We start from the raw sequence: 20714 nt of genomic DNA, 5'->3' as shown, positions 1-20714 counted from the left end.
ATTACTTGCGTTACTTTTGAGTTACTTTTTTTGTTTGACAAATTTGTAGTTCCCAATTTTCCTCATAATATTATAAGTATTTTCCAATCATCATAGAACTGATCACCTACTGTATTTTATAAAACTGTCCAGCTCCTCAGATCAATAGCTCCTCGGGACAATTACAGCTGCTTGGCGCACATTGTAAAGAAAACTATAACACAGACACAGAGCCACGAGAGTAGAAGCACTTTTCTCCATAATCTGAGCGGGACTGTGGCGGGATGAGGGGGCGTGTACGTAAAGGGTGCTGTGATGAGCTGAGGCGGGTTTGAATGACGAGCCGCACAGACTTTGATGGCACAAGCTTCCACTGATGAAGCTCCAGTACTGCCCCTGTGAAATGTAACTTACTGAGATTGTAATGTGTAATATACTGCCCATTTTCAACTCAGTTAGTTTCTGCTTCTCCTTCGCTATTTTCTCTGCTTGATGCAAATTATTTGACGCACTGACATATTTTCCATGACCATGGGATTTGTCTTTCCACATGGTTGTTTCAGAAATGAGAAGCCTCTCACTGCATCAGTTGAGTTTAAATACCGCGTTGCAGCTGAAAGATCATCACCTGCAGCAGTTGTCCAGTAGGATTAGTTGAATCCAGGTGGCAACATTGGCAGTGCAGTACATATATACATGTAACAGTACATACGTGTAACAGTGTTAGTATGTACATGTTCACAATTGAGCAAGAAAACAATCCACAATCATAAGAATAATAAAATTGTGTTTTTCCGCAAAACAAATCGAGAGGATTATCGCAGGGCATTTTCAAGTATTAGACCGTGCCAATGGCCATGGATTTGTGTTGCATCAGAGAGACATAAGAAAGCATCGGCGGATGATGACAGAATATTTAAATGTATGAAACACATCAGTCCTTGAACGTGCCGTGGGACTCTGCGAACTCCCACAAGGATACTCTGTTCCTCTACCACGGTTCTGGGTCGATTAATTGGTGAAAAAGCACAGGAAAGACAGCAAAGAGAAAAACAAAATTGAAGAGGGCCCCAGAGAGCTGTGTACTATGTGTGAGGGTTGTACAAGTGTGAGTTTAGCAGTGTTGCTCTGTGGCCCCAGGTGCTGTGGCGCTCTAATGAGGCCAGTCTTACCCGCAGTTTGTGGCTCTGCGTCCTCGCCACCTTCCCCTGCTGCACCACATCCACTGGACATTCATTTATCGAGCAGTCCGCCTTGTGTCTCAGCCAGTCCTCGTAGCCCTGTGAGGGTTGGAGCAGGAGAGCGAATTAGTGAAGAAGAACAAGAGAGAAAATGAGAATATAGATTATTGCATCTGTGAATGAGGCCAAGGCGCAGTCAAATATCAGGGGAGAGGTGAAAGTCATGGGCTATAATTAACTAGGATCACACTTCATGAGTTTAGTGGCCTGCTACCTGGATTTGAAGCCAATATGTCGCGTTTTAGATTTATGTCCAAGGAAAACCCAGGCTTCCGTAGCCAGAACAGATCCATCTATCACCAAAAGCGGGCCATCCCTCAGTGGCGGGACGGACAAGAAGATATGCATGTCCCAGAGGCACGGGACGCAGCGAGAGTGATTAACAGAGGAGACTATTCATTATCATATTTCTCACATCAGCAGACAGATTCAATGGCATGTCCTTTGGCTTGGGAGAGGAATGTGTACACGCGGATAATAGAGCGGCCCTCTGATGGACCCGAGAGTATGTTTGGAGATGGGAAGAAAATGAGGCAGAACGAGAAATATTCTCCGGGAAACGTGAGTGCATTTGTGTGTGCCCTACCTGTTTTATGGCGGTGACAGTGATGACAAAGAAGAGGGGCAGGCCGCTGGTGATGGGGCTGGTGGGAGTGTCGATGATGAGCTGCACGGTGCAGAGAAGAGTGGAAAAGAGTTACAGAAGAAATGGCAAGAAAAGAAAAACAGTCATTTGTGTTAGAAATGTGATTAATAGATTATAAAGATCTGTAATTGAAGGAACTTATATTGTCTGTACAAAGTCAGTCTGTCGTATGTCTACTTTTGTTCCAAATTTGTCCATTTTCCAATTCCTTCAAAAGTTATCCTTTCATTTTATAAATGTCCAATATTATTTCAGTCGTGTCCTTAACAGCCAGCTCTGTCCCTGTCATTCATCTTGTTGTTTTAGCTTTTTTTTGCTGCTGCCAAAAGCACATTCCATAGATATCCATCAATCATTTCCTTTGCTGGAGTTTTACTTCCGAGATACATTGTTTTAAAGTCAAAGAGAATGTTGGTGTTGAGTCTGCAGTGGCTCATTCATTCTGTCCAGTATTTGTGAACAATGGGCAGTCCAAATAATAGTGTTTGTTTTGACCAGCCATTCTTGAAGGTGGTTTTGTGTTTGTTTGATCGATTTTTATAAAGTGTTAATAATAAAAAATAAAGCAATAATATTTGAATAATTGACTGAATACATACCTGGACAAGAAATATGACCAAGAAGTAGAAGTTTGCTATTCTTCTAAACTGCTCAAACAAGTTTTTGGGAATGAAGTTCCAGTAAGTATACTGTAAAACAATTTGACAAAGTGTGACATAGCTTAATACATTAATGTACTTAATCAATGTTTTAAAAAAACAGTAGTTAGGCTGTCTCACCTTGGAGGAAACTATGCGGTTGTCAGGGTAACGCTGAGGGATGTAGGCCTCGGCTCCTGGTGGGGGTTCTTTGTGCCCGATGTACACCGTCCGACTGTCCACCCAGTTCTCCTCCCCCACGCACTGCAGGGACAGATATAAATAGCATTACAGGTACAAACAAAATGGGTTAACACATTCTTCATCCAAAGAAGCATGTTGTGTGCCTATAATAGATCAGGGATGGGCAATTATATTTTCCCCAAGGGCCATATTGGAGGTGGCAGAGGGCAGAACCTGATCAATGCTTTTTGTAAAATATAGGCTATTAAATGTATTACTTCATTCATTTTGTGTCATCTTTACTAAGGACACAAGTGCAGACACATGTTCTGAGCTCCATTCCATGTTCCATTAAAGACATTATAATCATTAACCCACTATGTCTACAATGATTGCATTATTATGGATAATTTTAAGTAGTAAATGGAAAAGTTTATAAAGGGCACGGACTGGATAAGTAGATCTTTTCTTGATGTGCCGAGCGGAAGCAGCTCTGAGTCACACAAGAGCAGATTTGTCATTTTTCCTTTTTAGCTCTTTCAGAACCAAGCAGCAGTTTGTATATTTTATTCTGTCTATTCACAGACTTGGAATAAAACAATACAGCATATTGAATTATGTTCAGTGTTTTCCATCTCCACTCATCTCTCACCTACGCATTATTACAACTAAATGCCTCCTCAGGGATAAGAAATGCATTCTGGGAGTTTGGCAGCGCAAATATTTTTTCAAGGTGTCCTTCATTAAAGAGGACTGTGGCATGTGAGCGCTCGGGAGAGAATCTGTTAGAATTAGTTTTATTGAGGCATCTTCTTGCGCTGCCATAATATATTTCAGCGGAAATAGTATTAAGAAATACAAACATCTTGATAATCACCAGCAGAAAAGTTTTAGAAGCATTTCAGTAGAACATCTCACTACTTTTACTTACTTTATGTCCTACACATTTTGGCTAAGGCTCAAGTGTGCAAATGCCACAACCTTAAATGCATTCAGGGCCGGCAATCAAAGCTCCAAACTAGCGTCCTACTTTGAGATTAAAAGAGAACAAATCAATCCTTCTTTGGGGAAATCTAGCAACCTACGCAAGTGTGGCCAAACATAGTAACAGTGATTAACAGGCAGCTGGCATTAGAGTAGAAATAGTCGTGCAGCCAACAGTGTCAACAGGCCTGAGACCATCCAAAACACCAGTGGACTCTGGCATGGCCTGGGGACAGTGAAATGAGAGATGGAAAATGAGGAGGAGGACGTTATACAGACACATCACAACAGATATCACTCAGATTAAAATTACACTACTCTGAAACACACACAGAAACACAGCGAATATAACATTAGTGTATCTAATGCATTTAATCTTTTGTCATAGTGATGGCATAATAAAGGTTTGCGTGATGTCCACCATCAGCTTTTCTCCATGGAATGTTCCAGGATGGGTTAGGGTTAGTTAGGGTTAGGATCACAGTATTTAAACCCCCTTGTGCGGAAGCATAGACAGACTTGAATAGCCAATACTAGCGCAATGTGTTTATTGATTCAAGTTGCCGGGTCTAGGACTGATGTTAATACATTTTTCCTGCCTCAGATATCCAGAGATACCGGTCTCCTTACAACTCTAGGATCAAGCATTGTGACATTTCCTTAGAACAGGGAAGTCCAGACTTTTTTCACCCAGGGCCATATTAGTCATTCAGATAGATACATTTCTGCTAATCAACCGGTACACATGCTTGTTTGCCATTTCCATTGGTCTACAAAATATAAATTATTTGGTCTTATTTACTGAACTATTTAGCCCATCCTGGAGCTGTCCCTCTGTGAGAGGAAGAGGCAGTGTGGTGTCCTTTCACTTCTCCGCTCACACTAAGCGTTAAAAACATTATCTTTTTATCAGTTGATTTGAGCTCATTATTAATATTTAGAAACTATTTAAATACTGTGTGTCCTGCGGAAAATTGAGTTAAATTACATTTGTTCGTTCATTAATTCATTCTGAAGTACTTGACAGCGCTGAATTACTTTGTGTTTGTACTTATATATAAACAACCTTCATTCGCCGCAATTTCCTTAAATACAACCTAATATGGTACTGCAATCAGAGGGCACATGTTTCGACAAATGAAGCCTGCGTAAATTCAGCCTGGAAGACCTGACTCCACCCATCTACGTCAAGGCCACCATGGAAGGACCCCTCTCCCCAGCGCCATCATCGCACTCAAGCGGCGCCCGCCTGTCCGTCTGTGAGAGTCAGATCCCTCACTTCACCATGGACTCTTCCAGGTTTCTGCGCTTATCCCAAAGAGGTTATGCAGTTTTTCCCGGCCAAAGAAGTAGGGTGAAAGGTCAGGGGGCGTCTGCACCATGGCCCTCGCACCTGCTCCTCATCCCAAATCAACGCTCCCAAGTCACTCCTCCCCGCTCCAATCAACGCACAGGTGGTCGCATTTAAGCCCTCAGGCAGATGGCTCGGCCGCTTCAAACCGTACTGCGACCCACTACCTCCCCAGCTCCTCCTCTGCATTCCCCTCATCCTCTACCTTCTCTCCACATCTACCACCACCAGTCTCCAGGCTCCGGGGGGAGACATCTAATTCAAATAGATCATGGAGTGCCCATGATCGCAACGTCTTCCGCCGGGGTCTGAGCGCCAAATAACCCACGAATAAAGCTTGCTAAACAGTCCATTCTCGTGGTCTCTTTGTCTCTCCAGGGTGAAATCAGCTCCTTTATTAATAGTAATTAGGTTGCCTAATCCAAGTGAGCAAAATGCAACATAAACACACCTTTATAAATGAATTGTCCATAAAAAGTTTTGAGGGAGCATAAGTGACACACTTTGCATTTTGAAACTTACTCAGATAAAAATGAATGAATTGTATAAGCTGGTTCAATAGTCAAGAGGTCGCAGAACTAGACACTGACAATTGCTGTTAAAGTATTGTTAAAGTACGTGAATAATTTCATTTCATTTATTTATTTATACAGGGAAAACCCAATGGGAAAAGTTCTCTTTTTCATGGGTCCCTGTTAAAACACAACACAAAATACACAACAAACATAGGATACTAAAACACAAATAAAACAAACAATAAAATGAATCAATACATGAGATATAGTTATGTAAAACAAGTGCATTGGCACTGAGGGTAGTCCTTGACCAGTGCTTTAAAATCATTAAAAGACATAAAATGTTTTCATTTAAAAAGTCTCTGTGTTTTGTTCCACAGGAGGGAGCAAAGTTGATGAAAGCCTTTTTTCCCGTCTCTGTGTCAACACGATGTGATTGTAAGATAAAAATGTCCTGAGACCTCAAACTGTGAATACTTGAACTAATGTGCAATAAACTGGATAAATAATCAGGCAAGATGCCAAGTAGAGCCTTGTACACAAACAAAAAAACAAAATGATCATATAAGTTGGATGTTTTCTGACATTTGAATGAGCCTTTTAAAAGAAGCCAGTATGTTCTTTAGATGTACTTTTGTGAAACGTTCACAAGAAGAGAAGAGAGGGAAGGCATAAGTTGATATAGGTAAAACTGTCGAATTACGTGAGAGGACGCACATCAGGATGGGGGTGCACAGCTTGACAGAACAGGGGCAGTGAGAGGGATGAAGCAGGAGGTTCTGTGTGCACGCAGTAAAGAGGTTATTGCTGTCATAAATTATTAATCGTCACCTCTTGATTACGCATTTTTTTTAATCGTCGGGCATAACTGTTCTCGCTGAGGGGTTTTGGCATGGCGGGCCGCCATGCTCCGGCAGGCCCCCACCATGCCCAAAAGATACCGCCAGGTATTAAGATAACCGCGCTCGCCTTTCGCTCATGCGGCACTCGACCATGGTTCAAAAATGTTTGCGGCACGGTTTGTCCCACCGCAATCCTCCAACCTCAGCCCAGTGAGAACACTGCATAATAATCGTAATCATAATAAAAAATGATTAATGGCACAGCCTAGTTTGGCCTAGACCAGAGTAAACCTGGGGATAAAGACTAAACTGAATTTCTGGGCAAGGGTTAATCTGGCATGTTATAAGGAGCCAAACACACACATTCATGGAACCAGAGTTACGTGAACTAAACTGAGTTTAAAATCTTATCATTGAGATACATTTTTATTATAATCTATAGATCTTTAGATTTTTGGCTTAGCATATGTTGAAGTTATAGTAGTAAAAACTACTTTAAAAGTACTGCTTATGACTATTATTTGGGTCAATTGAGAGGGCCATTAACAATTAGTTAGAGGGTCGCATTTGGCCCCCATAGTTTGGACTCCCTTTGTCTTAGTACCTTTGTGGCATCACCCGTTTGTCTCTATGGAAATGGATCATATCAACACTGTACTGCTGTAGCAAAGCAATAACAACTACATGGAGAGAAGCAGGTGGTGGACCCTCCACCAGAAGAGTTACAGAGTGAAACTTTAATACTGGCAAAGGATGTAGGCAGAGATACATTTCATTTCAATTATAAATATTAACTATTTGTAAGAGAGTTGTTGAAATGTATCTGAAAATAACAATGTGCAACATTATCTTTGTAAATATGCTGTAAGACCTATTTCAAACTATGTTTTGAATAATTACTGAAATATTTCTAACTTCATTTACATGGGCCACTGCATGTATTACTAGAAGATCTTGATATCTTTTCACCTATTTTTATCTTACAGATTTTTCCTGACTGCATTCTGATCCCATCATATTTCTGGTAGTTCTATTTCCTCTCCATTGTTCCCTCTATCTTTGGCTGAGCGTGTCTCACTCTTGCAGCGTGACGGTGGAGGACAGAGATGAAGAACGATGTGGAGAGATTGCATTGTGGTTTTTAGTTATCTTATCATTAATCCTCACTGATCCGTATCCAGCCCAGTTCCACGGTTCCCTCTTCACTGCTCGGCTCCATCAGACAAAGTGGCTGGCTGGTTGGTTGTAGGACACCAAAGCTTTGTCTTTATTAACAACAGAAAAAAGAGCTTTGGGCAACGAGACTGCTCTTACATCACTGATAATCTTCAACAGGAGATGACAGGCCTGTGTAGGGATTTGGTAACACTAAATATCAGAGCACTCTCGTACTCAGACATGTACAGAGATTTAGTGCAATTCTGACAGTGAGTTAGGCCCTAAATGTGTTGAGGATGTGCCAATGTAATAACCTCCAGAAAAAGGTGCACATAGCACTTTTCCAAAAGCTGCAGTGATTGGCTGACCGGTGACAAAATCGCTTATTTCTGTTGCGGGTGGCTGGAGCTCATCATTGTGGACAGTGGCCAGGTTGGGAGGGTGATACAGGGACATAGAGTCAGCTCCACTTACTGTTCACTCAGCAGGGTAGGGTGCAAAATAAATGTAGTTTCACGAAACAATAGCAGCAAGATTAATTACAATCAAATTGAGATTGAAATTGCAGTTTAACACTAATATCGAATTAATCAGGCTGCAGTTTTTTGAAATGCCATTATTTCCTCCCCCTTGTCTTATTCTGCATAAAAACAGCTAAGCCTGTAGTTTAGATCTATGAATATGATTCATATTTCAGTCCTTTTGTCAATTCTCCTGGAAGCGTTTACGTGTACAAAGCATTAAGGTCTTTTAAACAACACAAAGATTAATTTGAATGATGGGAGAAAAAGTAACTTCACAGTTGGTGCAGTTAGTTGTTAAAGTAAAAATTCCAAATGTTAATCTTATATTATTACACCACTTAAAGATCTAATATAGTTGTTTTTGCAAAATGAAAACATAAGCCTACTAAATTCTTGCAAAGCAATTCAACGGACTACCAAAACAACCAATGCCAGTCCAGCAGAACCACTAGGGCTGTGGTCCACTTAAGACACTCTTGGTCAAAGACTCGCTCTGTGCATAAATGGTTTGACTAAAAGAGGGTGACGTACGGTGCTGCCAAAAATATCAAAAAATACCTAAAGTGCACCGACACACCACAGGTATTCAGCAAATATTTTTTACCGAAAACTACCAGTGAACAGAGTAATTATCTGGAAAACAGCCGAATAAACTCCTAGGGCCGGGCAATTAATTGAAAGATCAACAGGTCGAGTAATGTGAAAATAATTTGGGAGATGTTTTGAATCAAGAGTCCACAATCAATCCTCTGTCAGTGAAAACATGTGGTTTTAAGCAGGGGTCTGACATTGAGGGAAGAAGATTAAAAGTCTGTATAGTTTATGATCTTGAAATCATTACTAAAAGTATTTTTTACTTTTACTTTACAAATGGAAAATCAGCCGCACCTGTCCGACTGACAAGCTGAACAGGCTGGAGTCGACACTGCGTTGATTTTCTTTTCCATTAGTTTGAGTAATAGTAATAGTACATAAATGTTTTTAAAAATAAAAACATAAATACATAAAGAACTTAAACCAATACAAAATGTAACTGGGAAGGTGAGGCTGATCGGGTGGGAGGAATCTGAGATGGTGGACGCAAGGCAAACACTAGGACACTAGGACCCACAACCCAAAAATAATTTGTAATAACCAACAACCACAACCTTGTTTGAATACATCATCTTTTCTCAAGAAAAGATATATTAGCTCAAATGTGTCTTAAAGCCATTTTAGATCAAAGTAGTAGAAAGAGTAGATTCATTGTACTACACAGTCTTCTTGGGAGCTTTAAGAGAACTTCTCAATTAACCCAGTTGCATAAATTTCATTCACTTAATCTGACATGATATAGCAGTGCCATTTACATCAGGGTGGTCCCTCCTGTCACAAAGATGTAATAAAACTAAGCAGTGTCATTACAGGGCCTGATTAAATGGTTTGTGTTTGGTCCCATCTCCTGCTGCTGTGCCCTGGACACACACTGGCCATGTTGAGCTGTCCCCCTCATTAACCCACAGATCAAGTTCCTCTGACTGAGCTCTTCCTTAATGAACTACTCATGGTCTGAGCCGAATTGTAATTACACAAAACACAGACGCGAGACAGGCCGCAGCAGCAGATGTTATCCCCCTGAGAGTAGTTTTAGTTATGAAAGCTTTTAACGGTACGCATGATTATATAATGGGGACTTTTACACTTCATTCCACTAAAAAGCTGACACATGTTTGACCTTTTAAGGGGCTTAGTATTTATTGCAGTGAACAACAACAGCCATAATTCCATCATCCAATCAAGTGACCACTGATGTGTTGAAAAATATGAAAAAGACAAGAACCAAGCATATACAAAATGAATATATAGAAATCAACTGCCGTGTTACACTTGCTTCCAGTCTAAAACCCGGATAAATGAGGATTGTAAAGGAAGGAAAACCAAAAAACCTAAACCAATACATGGCACCAGTCACTAGAAGTGCCTAGTTTGCAGTTAAGGGTGTACGGCGTTAAATAGAACTTCAATCTCCAAATAGGTGGTTAATCTAACTTTAGCTTGATGTATGCATGTCAACATCCAGTACTACTCTATTAATCATGATAACAATACAGCATTTAACAAGGCAAAAGAAATTACATTTTGTCCCAATCCCAAAGGAATATCTGAGGCATTCACAGGGCCAACTTAAGAAAAAGCAATTTGACAATACACTTTTGCCTTGCCAGTAATACAGAATATGAACTGCACACGCTGGACGGTTGGGTCTAGGCCAGGGCTAATCTGTTACGATTTGGAGGCAAGCCAAAAAAAGACACAGCAATATTTATTGAGCAAACATTAAGTTATGGAAGATAACTAAATTGCTGGGTCTCAGGTGCAGCATGTTATTTAGAAGAGACAGATGAAGCAAACAGTTCAAACACACTGCCACTAATGCCTGCCTCATTTGTATAACGTATAAGTGTAGACTGGGAGAAAGATCAAAGGAAAAGCGCTTTTAAAAGATGAAATTGTAGTGGCCCGAGCGCTGTATCTCACTTGACTCACGGTGAAACGACAGTTACGTAAGTCTTTAATCCGGCTGTGCTACTTCTCTGCCCTGCCTCTCCCGCCACCACCATGATCATCTTCATTTTGCCAACATTTTCATGCCAAAGAACATTTTAATACAAAACATTACACCGTTTCATAAAATGTAAATGTTTGTTTCCAGGAAATATTGTCATTGTGACATGGCTTCTCCCAATAACAGTGCAGCAGCAGCAAAAGCTTGGTCCGGGCACAAACACTGTGTATTTTGGTCACCTGCACACGGCCCCTGTCCTCTGGGGCCCCATCACAGAGAGGAGTGAGGACGGGAATAGATTGCCCTTAAACATTTGTAGCAGGAAGCACTAATGTGGCAAACAGTAAAGAGAGAGTTGTAAACTTGTGGAACCCTCTCTAAAGCTCTTCAGCACTCATGGCACGCTTCAGATCAAAGATGCCCTGCTATCTGTTATTCATCGAGATTAAATAAGTCATACATTTGTAAGATAAGGGGAATGTGAGGCGCAGGGTCAAGGGGGGACAAGGAGAGAGGAACGCCAGGGAATGGCACCGCAATGATGCCAATGCAGACGGCAATCGAAATAACAAGTGGCTACTTAGCGAGCGCAAAAAGTGAACTGGTTAGCATTTCAAAGCACTAAATGAACACGTCAAATACAAAGTTTATATTGAGCTTTGCCAGTTTAACAGCTTGAGTGACAGTAATAACAACTCTATGGCAACTTATGACAATAGGAAACTTTGTGTATAAGATAAGATAAGATATTCCTTTATTGTCCCACATGGGGAAATTTCATTGATGCAACGCAGGTATAGCAATAATGTCTAACAGAAAATAATAGAATATGTCATGATTTATTAAAAAACATAAAATGGCTATTCCTGAATGTAAACAAAACTTTTTAATCATTGAAATTTAACCCAATTTCAAATTAAAATTTCTTCTTCCTCCTTAAAGTCTGAACTCTGATCGAAACCACATGCATTTACTGACAAAGGCCCTGGACTTCTTGATTAAAAAGACCAAGCTGATCATTGACTGTTATAAATGGTAGAATCTGGATCTCAATTAAAACAGTATTAATTTCACAGCTGTTGCATTATATGGTGCTTTACATCCTTTAAATGGTTATGAAACCATAACAGTATTGGTAATTATTCACTTGGTGGCATTGGAAGCCTGGCATTTTAGTAGCCACAGCTGCCATGGGGCATACTAATAAAGACATGGCTGAAATTCTGCACCAACAACCTCTCCAGAGCTTAGTTATAACATAATTACATCATCTCTTGCCTATTTTCTGATATAGAACAAACAACAAAACTACTCTACTAAAGAAGACGAAAATACATATTCTTCATCTATGAAGTCCAGATCTTATTTTTCATGTTGCTATTATTAGATAGTTGTTGTTGTTGTTGTTGTTGTTGTTGTTGTTGTTGTTGTTGTTGTTGTTGTTGCTGCTAGTTTTTCAATCATCTAGTCAAAGCTATTTCTTCCAAAAGGACAGAAGGTCCAGAGCCTACTTGAAATCTCACGCTGACACTATTATTAGACTGAAGAGGGACCAAGAGAGGGGCCTAGATACAGTGCTCACACGTAGACACACATGCACTGCTCTTTATGCTCTTTATGTAAAAGAACAAGAGTGAAAAGTCTTTAAAGTCAGCAAGTTATAAAAAGAAAGATAAGAAACAGATGTAGGTTATATTATGCAACACCAAATGCCCCATTTAAACATGCTCTGTGCAAAACACCATGACGCAGGATTTTGTTTGTCTGTTTCTATTTCTATGTCGTGTGTAGTATGATCTTATGTCCTGATTTAGTTTAGTAACAGCAAGTCCTAGTGCATCAATAACTCCACTTTTACCAGTAGAGTTGTGTTGCTCTCCTTGGCTGAGGATGTTCTAACCACAGCCATGTCTGACCCTCAAAGTAAATGTACTTCTGTCCAGGACAACCACTTGTGCCGTGTGCATTGTATGATGTTTTATTCGTCCTTCTCTGTCACCCGTTACATGAGCAGCTGCTGAGAATATGGCGAGGTTAATGGGGTCTACTCAAATGTCCAGGGCCCAAGTGTACATCACCCATCCATCCAATCCCCAATCAATATCCAGATAATTGAATTAATGATTAATCCCTTGCCTATTAATCATGCTGCAAAGCTGGACACGAAAGGAGAAACTCGGACAGGGAGGTGAGAAATGAGGGGTGTGTTGAATGACCCTCCTCCACTCTTGTCCTGCCTCAGTCGTAGATCTGATTTCCCCTGATATTAGCTCTGCCGGAGAATTGGTCAAAGTCCTTGTGCACACGGACTGCTGCAAAAGCACACACACACTTGCAACAATTGTGAAAGATACAGTAATAGCATTTGGTTATCTAGTGCCACATGAGCCAGGTCATCCTGGGGGTCCCAGACTGTAGCAGATGTGATGCTACTCCAGAGTTTGATGAGGGATGTCAGTGATGGCTCCAACAAGATGCTTTTTCAGCCTAATTCACCGCCCACCAATCAGCTGCTTCCTATCCTGGCAGATCATCAAAGTCAGCTTGTGGCACCAGCCCATTTAGGCCAGCCACATGCTTTTACTTCTGTAAAAGGTCACGCAATGGTACTTCAAACTCACTTTTAGAACTCACTAATTGTTATTACGGTTGTATTACTAGCATATGGTGAGCTTTGCAGGCTACATGACATAAAACGAGTCACTAGTTCAACAACAAATTGTTTAGATGTCAATGAATCATTGCAACTATAGTCTGGAACAGTGCATTTGCGTGGAGCTTACAGAAAACAACCATTCGTGGGACAGCAAGTGCATCTCTCTGCTGCACATTCACCCCCATCAGTGCATTTGTAGCCACTGGCAAATTCCCCATTCAACTCCACAATAACAGTGCAAAGCCTGTCCAACGCGGGTTTGATGCAATTACAGTAACAGAGAGAACACTGTCTGCAGCGCGTGAAAACACACGCATAAAAGGCAAATAAGACACGAGGTGGGAACTGCTCAGAGCTACAGTTGTGTTGACAAACGGGGCCCTTACGTATCTGGTGATGATGTCCCGTAGACGGCTGAAATCCATCCTCTCGACGGCGGCGACAAACCGTGCGCCAGCGACGTTCACGCTCTCTCAGCGGGTGTCCGTGGACGCTACCTAACGTGGACTTTCACGCGTGTATCCATGGCCACACCGCCGCCGCAGCCGTGTCCGTGAAAAGCGACGAGTAGTGGCGGTGTCTCTCTCTCTCTCACTCACTCAGTCGCCTCTCCTGATTTGCATGGCATCCCAGCGAGAGGAGCCGTGAAGCGACGCGCGGCCAGCGGCACCAGGCGCACTCCGGGGCCGCCGGCTACATTTCAGAGGCTCGCTCCCCTCGGGTCGAACCGCGTGATCGTCTCGTACCGTCGATCGCGTCCCGCCCCCGCCTCAAGCGTGTGGCCTGTGGGTTTTAATGTGCCTTAAAACGGCCCCTCATGGTGTCTGTGTTGAAGCGGTGAGCGGCGTCCACACACTGCGCGCAACGGCAGACGTCGAGAGGCACAGCGCGCATGCGCACACTCTCAACGCTCTGGGCCGGTTTCTGCTCCACCGGCGCCGCCACAAACCTCTGTAGCAGGGAAACAGCACCCACAGACCTCTGTAGCAGGGAAACAGCACCCACAGACCTCTGTAGCAGGGAAACAGCACCCACAGACCTCTGTAGCAGGGAAACTATAGCAGGGAAACAGCACCCACAGACCTCTGTAGCAAGGAAACAGCACCCACAAACCTATGTAGCAGGGAAACAGCACCCACAAACCTCTGGAAACAGCACCCACAAACCTCTGTAGCAGGGAAACAGCACCCACAAACCTCTGGAAACAGCACCCACAAACCTCTGTAGCAGGGAAACAGTACCCACAAACCTCTGTAGCAGCACCCACACACCTCTGTAGCAGGGAAACAGCACCCACAAACCTCTGTAGCAGGGAAACAGCACCCACAAACCTCTGTAGCAGGGAAACAGCACCCACAAACCTCTGTACCAGGGAAACAGCACCCACAAACCTCTGTAGCAGGGAAACAGCACCCACAAACCTCTGTAGCAGGGAAACAGCACCCACAAACCTCTGTACCAGGGAAACAGCACCCACAAACCTCTGTACCAGGGAAACAGCACCCACAAACCTCTGTACCAGGGAAACAGCACCCACAGACCTCTGTACCAGGGAATCAACACCAGCTTTGCAGGTGGGTTCACTATGTTAACACTGGATGGGACAGTAAAAGACATGGTGACACATACAGGGACATAACTAGTGTAGTAACCACCCATTTTCCATTTGCCTCATCACCTCACTGATGTTATCATAGATGTTTTGGATTTGTTTGGGTTAAAGGTTAAGGGTTAAGGGTGCAAGAGTAGAGAGAGAAAAAAAAGTCAGTAAGACATATGTGCCCCTTTGTATCTGTTCGATCTGTCACATGTCCATTTTCAAATTCACAGTATAAGCTATTTCAGTCCAGTTCAGTCCTTCCCATCCATTTTCTTGTTGCTTTTTGTATGTGGTGCTGCTGCTGCTGCTGCTGCTGCTGCTGCTGCTGCTGCTGCTGCTGCTGCTGCCTAAAGTGCAATCCACAGGTATCCATCATCAATCATTCCCATTGTTGGTGTTTTACATCCTCGATACATAGTTTTAAAGTTGAATAGAAAGTCGATATTGAAGACGATATTGAAGATTGAAGTATCATTAATCTCCGTCCAATAATTATGAACTATGGGGCAGACCCAAAACACAGGATAGTGAGTGATTAGGCTACATATTTCAAACTTATATTAATTGTGATTGATGAAAACATTAAATCCCCTCTAATATTTGTTGGTTTTATAAATACCATATATGTAAGCCCACAAAGCAGTGACAGGAGAGGTTATTCCTTACCCAGAATGCATCATTCACTCTTCCACACTAACACGTGTTTAACAGTCCTTTGCAGCTGTACTAACATTTCCAATAGTGTACCATTTATTTAACCTTTGAGTACATTTAGACAGCGGCATTTGACATGTTCTAAATGTCAGACACTCCCAGCACTGCACACACACAGCTCCCGCCCGTCATGTGATGTGACTGACTGCTCTCATATGCTCATACACAGCTGTTAATGCAGAAAGAAAGAAAAAAAAAATCAGCTGTCAGATGGATTACATCACTGTTGTGCACAAAACTGCAGATCTAAAGGCATATTGTGGTTTAGTGAAATGCAAAAGGTAATTTGGAGAAACATATTCTCTTAACTTGTCTTGGAAACTATTTGACATGGAGCAAAGTGTTTATCTTTTGCCCATAGACATTTTATTTGCGGACATATGGCATTCAATTAGCACAAACGCTATTAATTATGAATAGGGATGAAGCACTTTCGAACCTGACTTGCTAATGCATCGAGGGGCTGTTTACATTTCAGCAGCACTTTTCTGTTTTAGCACTAGTGATGCAGCAGACGTGAGGGAAAACACCATCACCACAGCATCATTTTAACAGATGGAAATGAAATGTTGCTTACGGACAGTAGTTGTAGCTGGCCAGTCCTGCACATGCTGCTCATGATCATATCTGATGGTTATTGCTGTGGAAGAACTGGGTCATTGTTGACTGCCTCCTTCTGTCTCGATGTGGGTGAGGGCCAGCACATATGGGGCACACACGTTTGTTTTCTCACTCTGCTTTTTCCATCCTATTGCTATGCTTTTCTTGGATTGTGGGAAATGTTAGATTTTCCCCCCAAATATTAAACATAAATGGACGTGCTGACTGCTGGAAAAATAGTGGTTGCCTGGAGGCCAACCATTACCATGTGTTTTGGGACTGTCCTGTCTCAGATATACTGGACTCAGATTAACAGAGCGATGCAGTCAGTTTTTTTTTACATCCCACTGGACTTCAGAACGAAAGTATTTGGGCCACAAAACCCCTGCAATGGTCACAATAAATGGATACCTCTGGAACACACTTCTGGCCTCAAAAAAAAAGGCCAGAACCAAAAAAAAAAGATGACACAAACCGAACCGTCGACCAACATTATAATTGACATTCAAAATGCATTACATTTAGACTAAATTTGAAAATGGACACATTTTACTGCTCTCTGTGTAATAAAAGAACATGAATATAACTGTTGTCTCTAATGTACAACAATCATTTGGTTGTTTTTAAAGGACAAACTGTGCAGTTGTTGGCTCCCTCTTAAAATTTGAATTCCTATTTGCTTTGCAGCTTGTTCCACAGAATGGAAGCTTGTTTAACTGCATCTGCTCATGTTATGTGTACTCATCCCAGCTCCTGTTGCAGAGGGAGTAGCTGACTGTACTATTGTCAGCACAAACACTGTATCCTATTGTGCTGCACATGAGCATTCTCAATGTATCAACTGACAACGGCATGGACAGAGTTGGTGTGTGAGACAAGAAGCTGACATCATGCACTTTAAAATATAGTCTTCAGTGTTGAGTGTAAAGAATACCCAAAATGTCTGTGACTGCAATTTCTTAAACTGCTGTTTTATGTTTACCGTATATTGCCCATTGCACTGTGGCTATAACCTACTACTGCTATTAATATTATTATTACTCTTATCATAGACTTTCATTTACATACAAGCACATACTTGGAAAGATAATCATCAGAAGCAATACATATGCTCCAGGAAATCCAGGCGCTTGTACTCACATGCATGCATGGATGTATGTTGGCTTGTATTTGCATGCAAGTCTCTATTCCAAAAGGCTGGAGTGAAACACACTGATATTGTGATTCATCACTTTGAGTGTGCCTTGCCTGCTTTGTTGGTTACTGCATTATGTTAAGTGCAAGAGGCTGGTTGTATAACATGTTATATCATATGTTCTCCGAACATGTCTGTACATTTCTGTGAGCGTCATAATCTTAAAATGATTTGGAAGGGGACAAATTTGAAATAAATTTTACTAAATGGGTCTTTTATTTTGGACTCCTTAATCTGCCTTAATCTTTCTTTTCTTAGGATGCCTTATTTTTTCTCAAAACCTATTTTCAATTTTATCCACAAAAAACGAAACAAACATAAAACAGAAAGAGGATTTTTTTTAAAAAGATTTGTGAAAACGTGATACTCACATATTTACGATTGGGAGGAAAAAGAGCAATGCATTAATAATAAAGCCACTTACAACTACACTACTTCCACACCTAGAAAAAGAAGAGGAATTTCAATTGACTTAGGATCAATTTTAATCACATGTTTAGAAGATGTAGTCAAGAAGAAACCTACAATTCTTTGTAGAGATGTTTCTCAAACTGACGCGATGGCAGGCCATTGTAGAAGGACTATGGCGCCATCTAGTGTTGAGTATTGAGAAACACAACATCGGCTTCCTGGATGCAATTATTTAGCTCAGGAATCGGGACGCTGTTGGTGTATATTCAGGTAATTTGGCAGCTAATTACTTGATTAGTTTTAATTGGAGGGCCACTGCAGTATGAGTTTAGCCTCTATCACGGCAAAACAAATGTAACAGAAGGCACCAATTAGGCCTATAGTGTTTAGTCTACTGCTAATCAAATGAGACGCTTCAATAGCTATATTAAGCTGATTTGTTGTTACTTGAGTGAATTAGTTTTGGAGTGTATAAAGTAAGTAAGGAGTAACCCACTGATGGCGCGTGCGTGTTTGAGTTACAGGTGTGTGTGTGTTGTTCCTCAGCCCACGTCAATGGCGACACGCGGCGTCAAGGTGCGCACTTTGAGTAAAGCGGTGAACAAACCCCAGGACGCGTTACCTATGTGCGTAAATATAATAGTTTTTTCTCGTTTCTGGTGCGAGTGTGCGTCACATGTCTCTTTTCAGCGTGCCCAGTGCGCCTGCCAAGAGAAGGGCTTAAACCTGCGTCTGGAGATGTGGAGCTGTGGAGATCCCAGGGAACGAATGCTTGGCACCGTGAAATAGGATTTGGGAAGGGGCCGAAGCAATGAAGCGAGAGGCAGCAGAGCAACTGCCAAGTCCTCTCCACGGATTTTGTGCCCCCCTCCTCACCCAATAAACATATTCATATGTGTAGACGGGGCGGAAAAGTGAGGGGATTGTGGATAAGAAGGCAAAGAAAAGCGGAAAGTATTATGGGGAGAACGGTGTTTGGAGTAGTGACACAGTGAAGCCTGAGACAGTGACCTGAACACGTGTCAAACTTATACAGCTGTGTAATCCAGTCGAAAAACTATGGCACCTACACAAGCTTATGTTTGAGAAGAGCTGGTTTATTGCAGGTAAAATGAAAGACAGCAGAATAAATATAGGGACAATAAAATTGACATCAGACCAGCATACACATACAAATACATAAATAAATAACATCAGTACTACAATCCCACAGTTCAAAAAATGTTATTAAATAAAAATGTCCCTTTTCTTGGATGTGAACTGTGCAAAAAAGAAAAAGTACTTTGGGGTTTGGTTATACAATCTGGATATTAAATGAAGGAAGTTAGATAAAACGAATAAGTGAAATAAAAATGTGTCTATACGTCTTGAAATCCACACAGACTGAGAAGGCCTAAAAACTGTGCTTTTGTCACATTGAAAAGACACTGTCTGCATCAGAATTGTACAGTTTGCTCCGTTTACAGTTGGCTGGAAAGCTTAACTGCAAAAACATACAAAGATAACAGAAGAAATTAAGCTTAACATATTTTTTTAAAGAATAAAATCATCACTTTAGAATATTATGAATAAAGGGTAACATTAAAATGTAAGTAACAACAAGTAATTGAACATATATTAAATTACTGAGTTTGATCAAGTTGGATTAACGAATGTGATTTAAAACCAGTCAACACCAAATAAGAGTTATATATTATTTTAAGTTGCTTTGAAATTGAAAACTGAAACTGTTGATTAGTCTTAGCATTTGCTTAACAGTTTGTAAAGAAAAGAATCACAATTCATGAGTAAACTCGTCAAAACAGAGTAAGTAATGTACAAATCTAAAATGAAACAATATACACAAATGAAATATGACCTTGAAGCCTTTCCCTTCACTCCTGTGCCATATATGCCCTATGCAGATTCTTGCTCAGACGATTTCTTCCTCCCCCTTTTCATACCTGGGTACAAAGGGAAGGACTTGTGCAATTTGGCCATTACTCATATTATTGGTGGTGGCTGCAAACCAGGCTTGGCTCCATTCCTCGGGGGTAATTGGAAACTGCAGGTGTGAGAGGGCACATTAGCATACACAAGCCTTGCACAGCATTCAGCCTGAGCCCTAATGGCAGCGTGAAAAATACATCTATCACGCTAATGCTCAAGAGATGGATGTGTACTTAAGTTGCGCTGCGGAGACCAGTCAGAAAATGTGAATCGCCTGTGGAGTTCGTGGGCACTATTTTTTAACGGTGTATTTGTGTTTATCAGAGACTATAGAGTGCACAAAAAGTCGCACAGAGCAGATGTTGTGCAGTACTTTAGGAACATATGCTAACTGGGGCAAGGGCAGGTGAAGTCTGTGAGGTGCAGCAACATCTGTTCCCTCAACAGAAAAAAGTGCATAGTAATGTAACAAAATATGTTATAAATAATGGTGGCAATGGACAGTAAAATCTATAAAGTACAAATTATACTTCTAATACTATTTACAAGAATATGTGAGTAAGCTTATGTACAAAAATGCAAAATCATAAGCAACCATAAGCAATTATTTTAGTATCACAATTTTGTTCATGTTATTTTATGCAGGAAGAAAAAGGACAAATTTGAAATACAAAGTTTACAAAATTATACATAACAAAATTATGTTACTATGATTTCACTTTGCTGTTAGTAATAAATAATAAACTAGTATATAATTCACACATTGAAAAGGAGTAGCATAGGTAACTGCCACTACTGCTTATATTTTCACTCTAATTTAAAACTGTGCCCCTCACATTAAGTGTTCTGCAATAGACAAATCTATATCTGAATTCACAAAAGAGTTTTCTGTGGACTGTTCGTTTTTATGAGGGATAAAAAAAAATCTAATACTTGAATCATTAATCTTGCGCATTAGCACTTGTGTGAGTGATTAAGTTATATTAAAAAGCGTAATAATAGC

The 20714-nt window shown here is 41.1% G+C and overlaps 1 protein-coding gene across 7 annotated transcripts in view; it reads right to left on the bottom strand.

Annotated features, from left to right (window-relative positions):
• The window catches only part of LOC140359682 (phospholipid-transporting ATPase IH-like), a 35078-nt gene extending 20984 nt beyond the window's left edge, over window positions 1-14094 (bottom strand). For 4 of the 7 annotated variants that reach the window (XR_011926878.1, XR_011926879.1, XM_072444757.1 and 1 more), the window contains exons 1-5: window positions 13649-14093; window positions 2646-2768; window positions 2466-2555; window positions 1807-1887; window positions 1152-1259 (exon numbers count right to left, since the gene is read on the bottom strand). Coding sequence is in view for 4 of the 7 variants with exons in the window: in XM_072444757.1 (XP_072300858.1) it covers window positions 1152-1259; window positions 1807-1887; window positions 2466-2555; window positions 2646-2768; window positions 13649-13687 (441 nt within the window). In the remaining 3 variants the exon portion in view is untranslated. Of the gene's footprint in view, window positions 1-1151; window positions 1260-1806; window positions 1888-2465; window positions 2556-2645; window positions 2769-13648 lie in introns of all 7 variants that reach the window. The other 3 variants (XR_011926880.1, XM_072444759.1, XM_072444758.1) reach the window with 2 other exon arrangements.
• Between the last annotated feature and the right edge of the window lie 6620 nt (window positions 14095-20714).

The sequence above is a fragment of the Eucyclogobius newberryi genome, unplaced genomic scaffold (genome assembly GCF_026437365.1).
Source record: "Eucyclogobius newberryi isolate DKJ021-1_F unplaced genomic scaffold, fEucNew1.0.hap1 SCAF_14, whole genome shotgun sequence".
Classification (NCBI taxonomy): Eukaryota; Metazoa; Chordata; class Actinopteri; order Gobiiformes; family Gobiidae; genus Eucyclogobius; species Eucyclogobius newberryi.
This window is presented reverse-complemented; position numbering and strand designations above follow the sequence as displayed.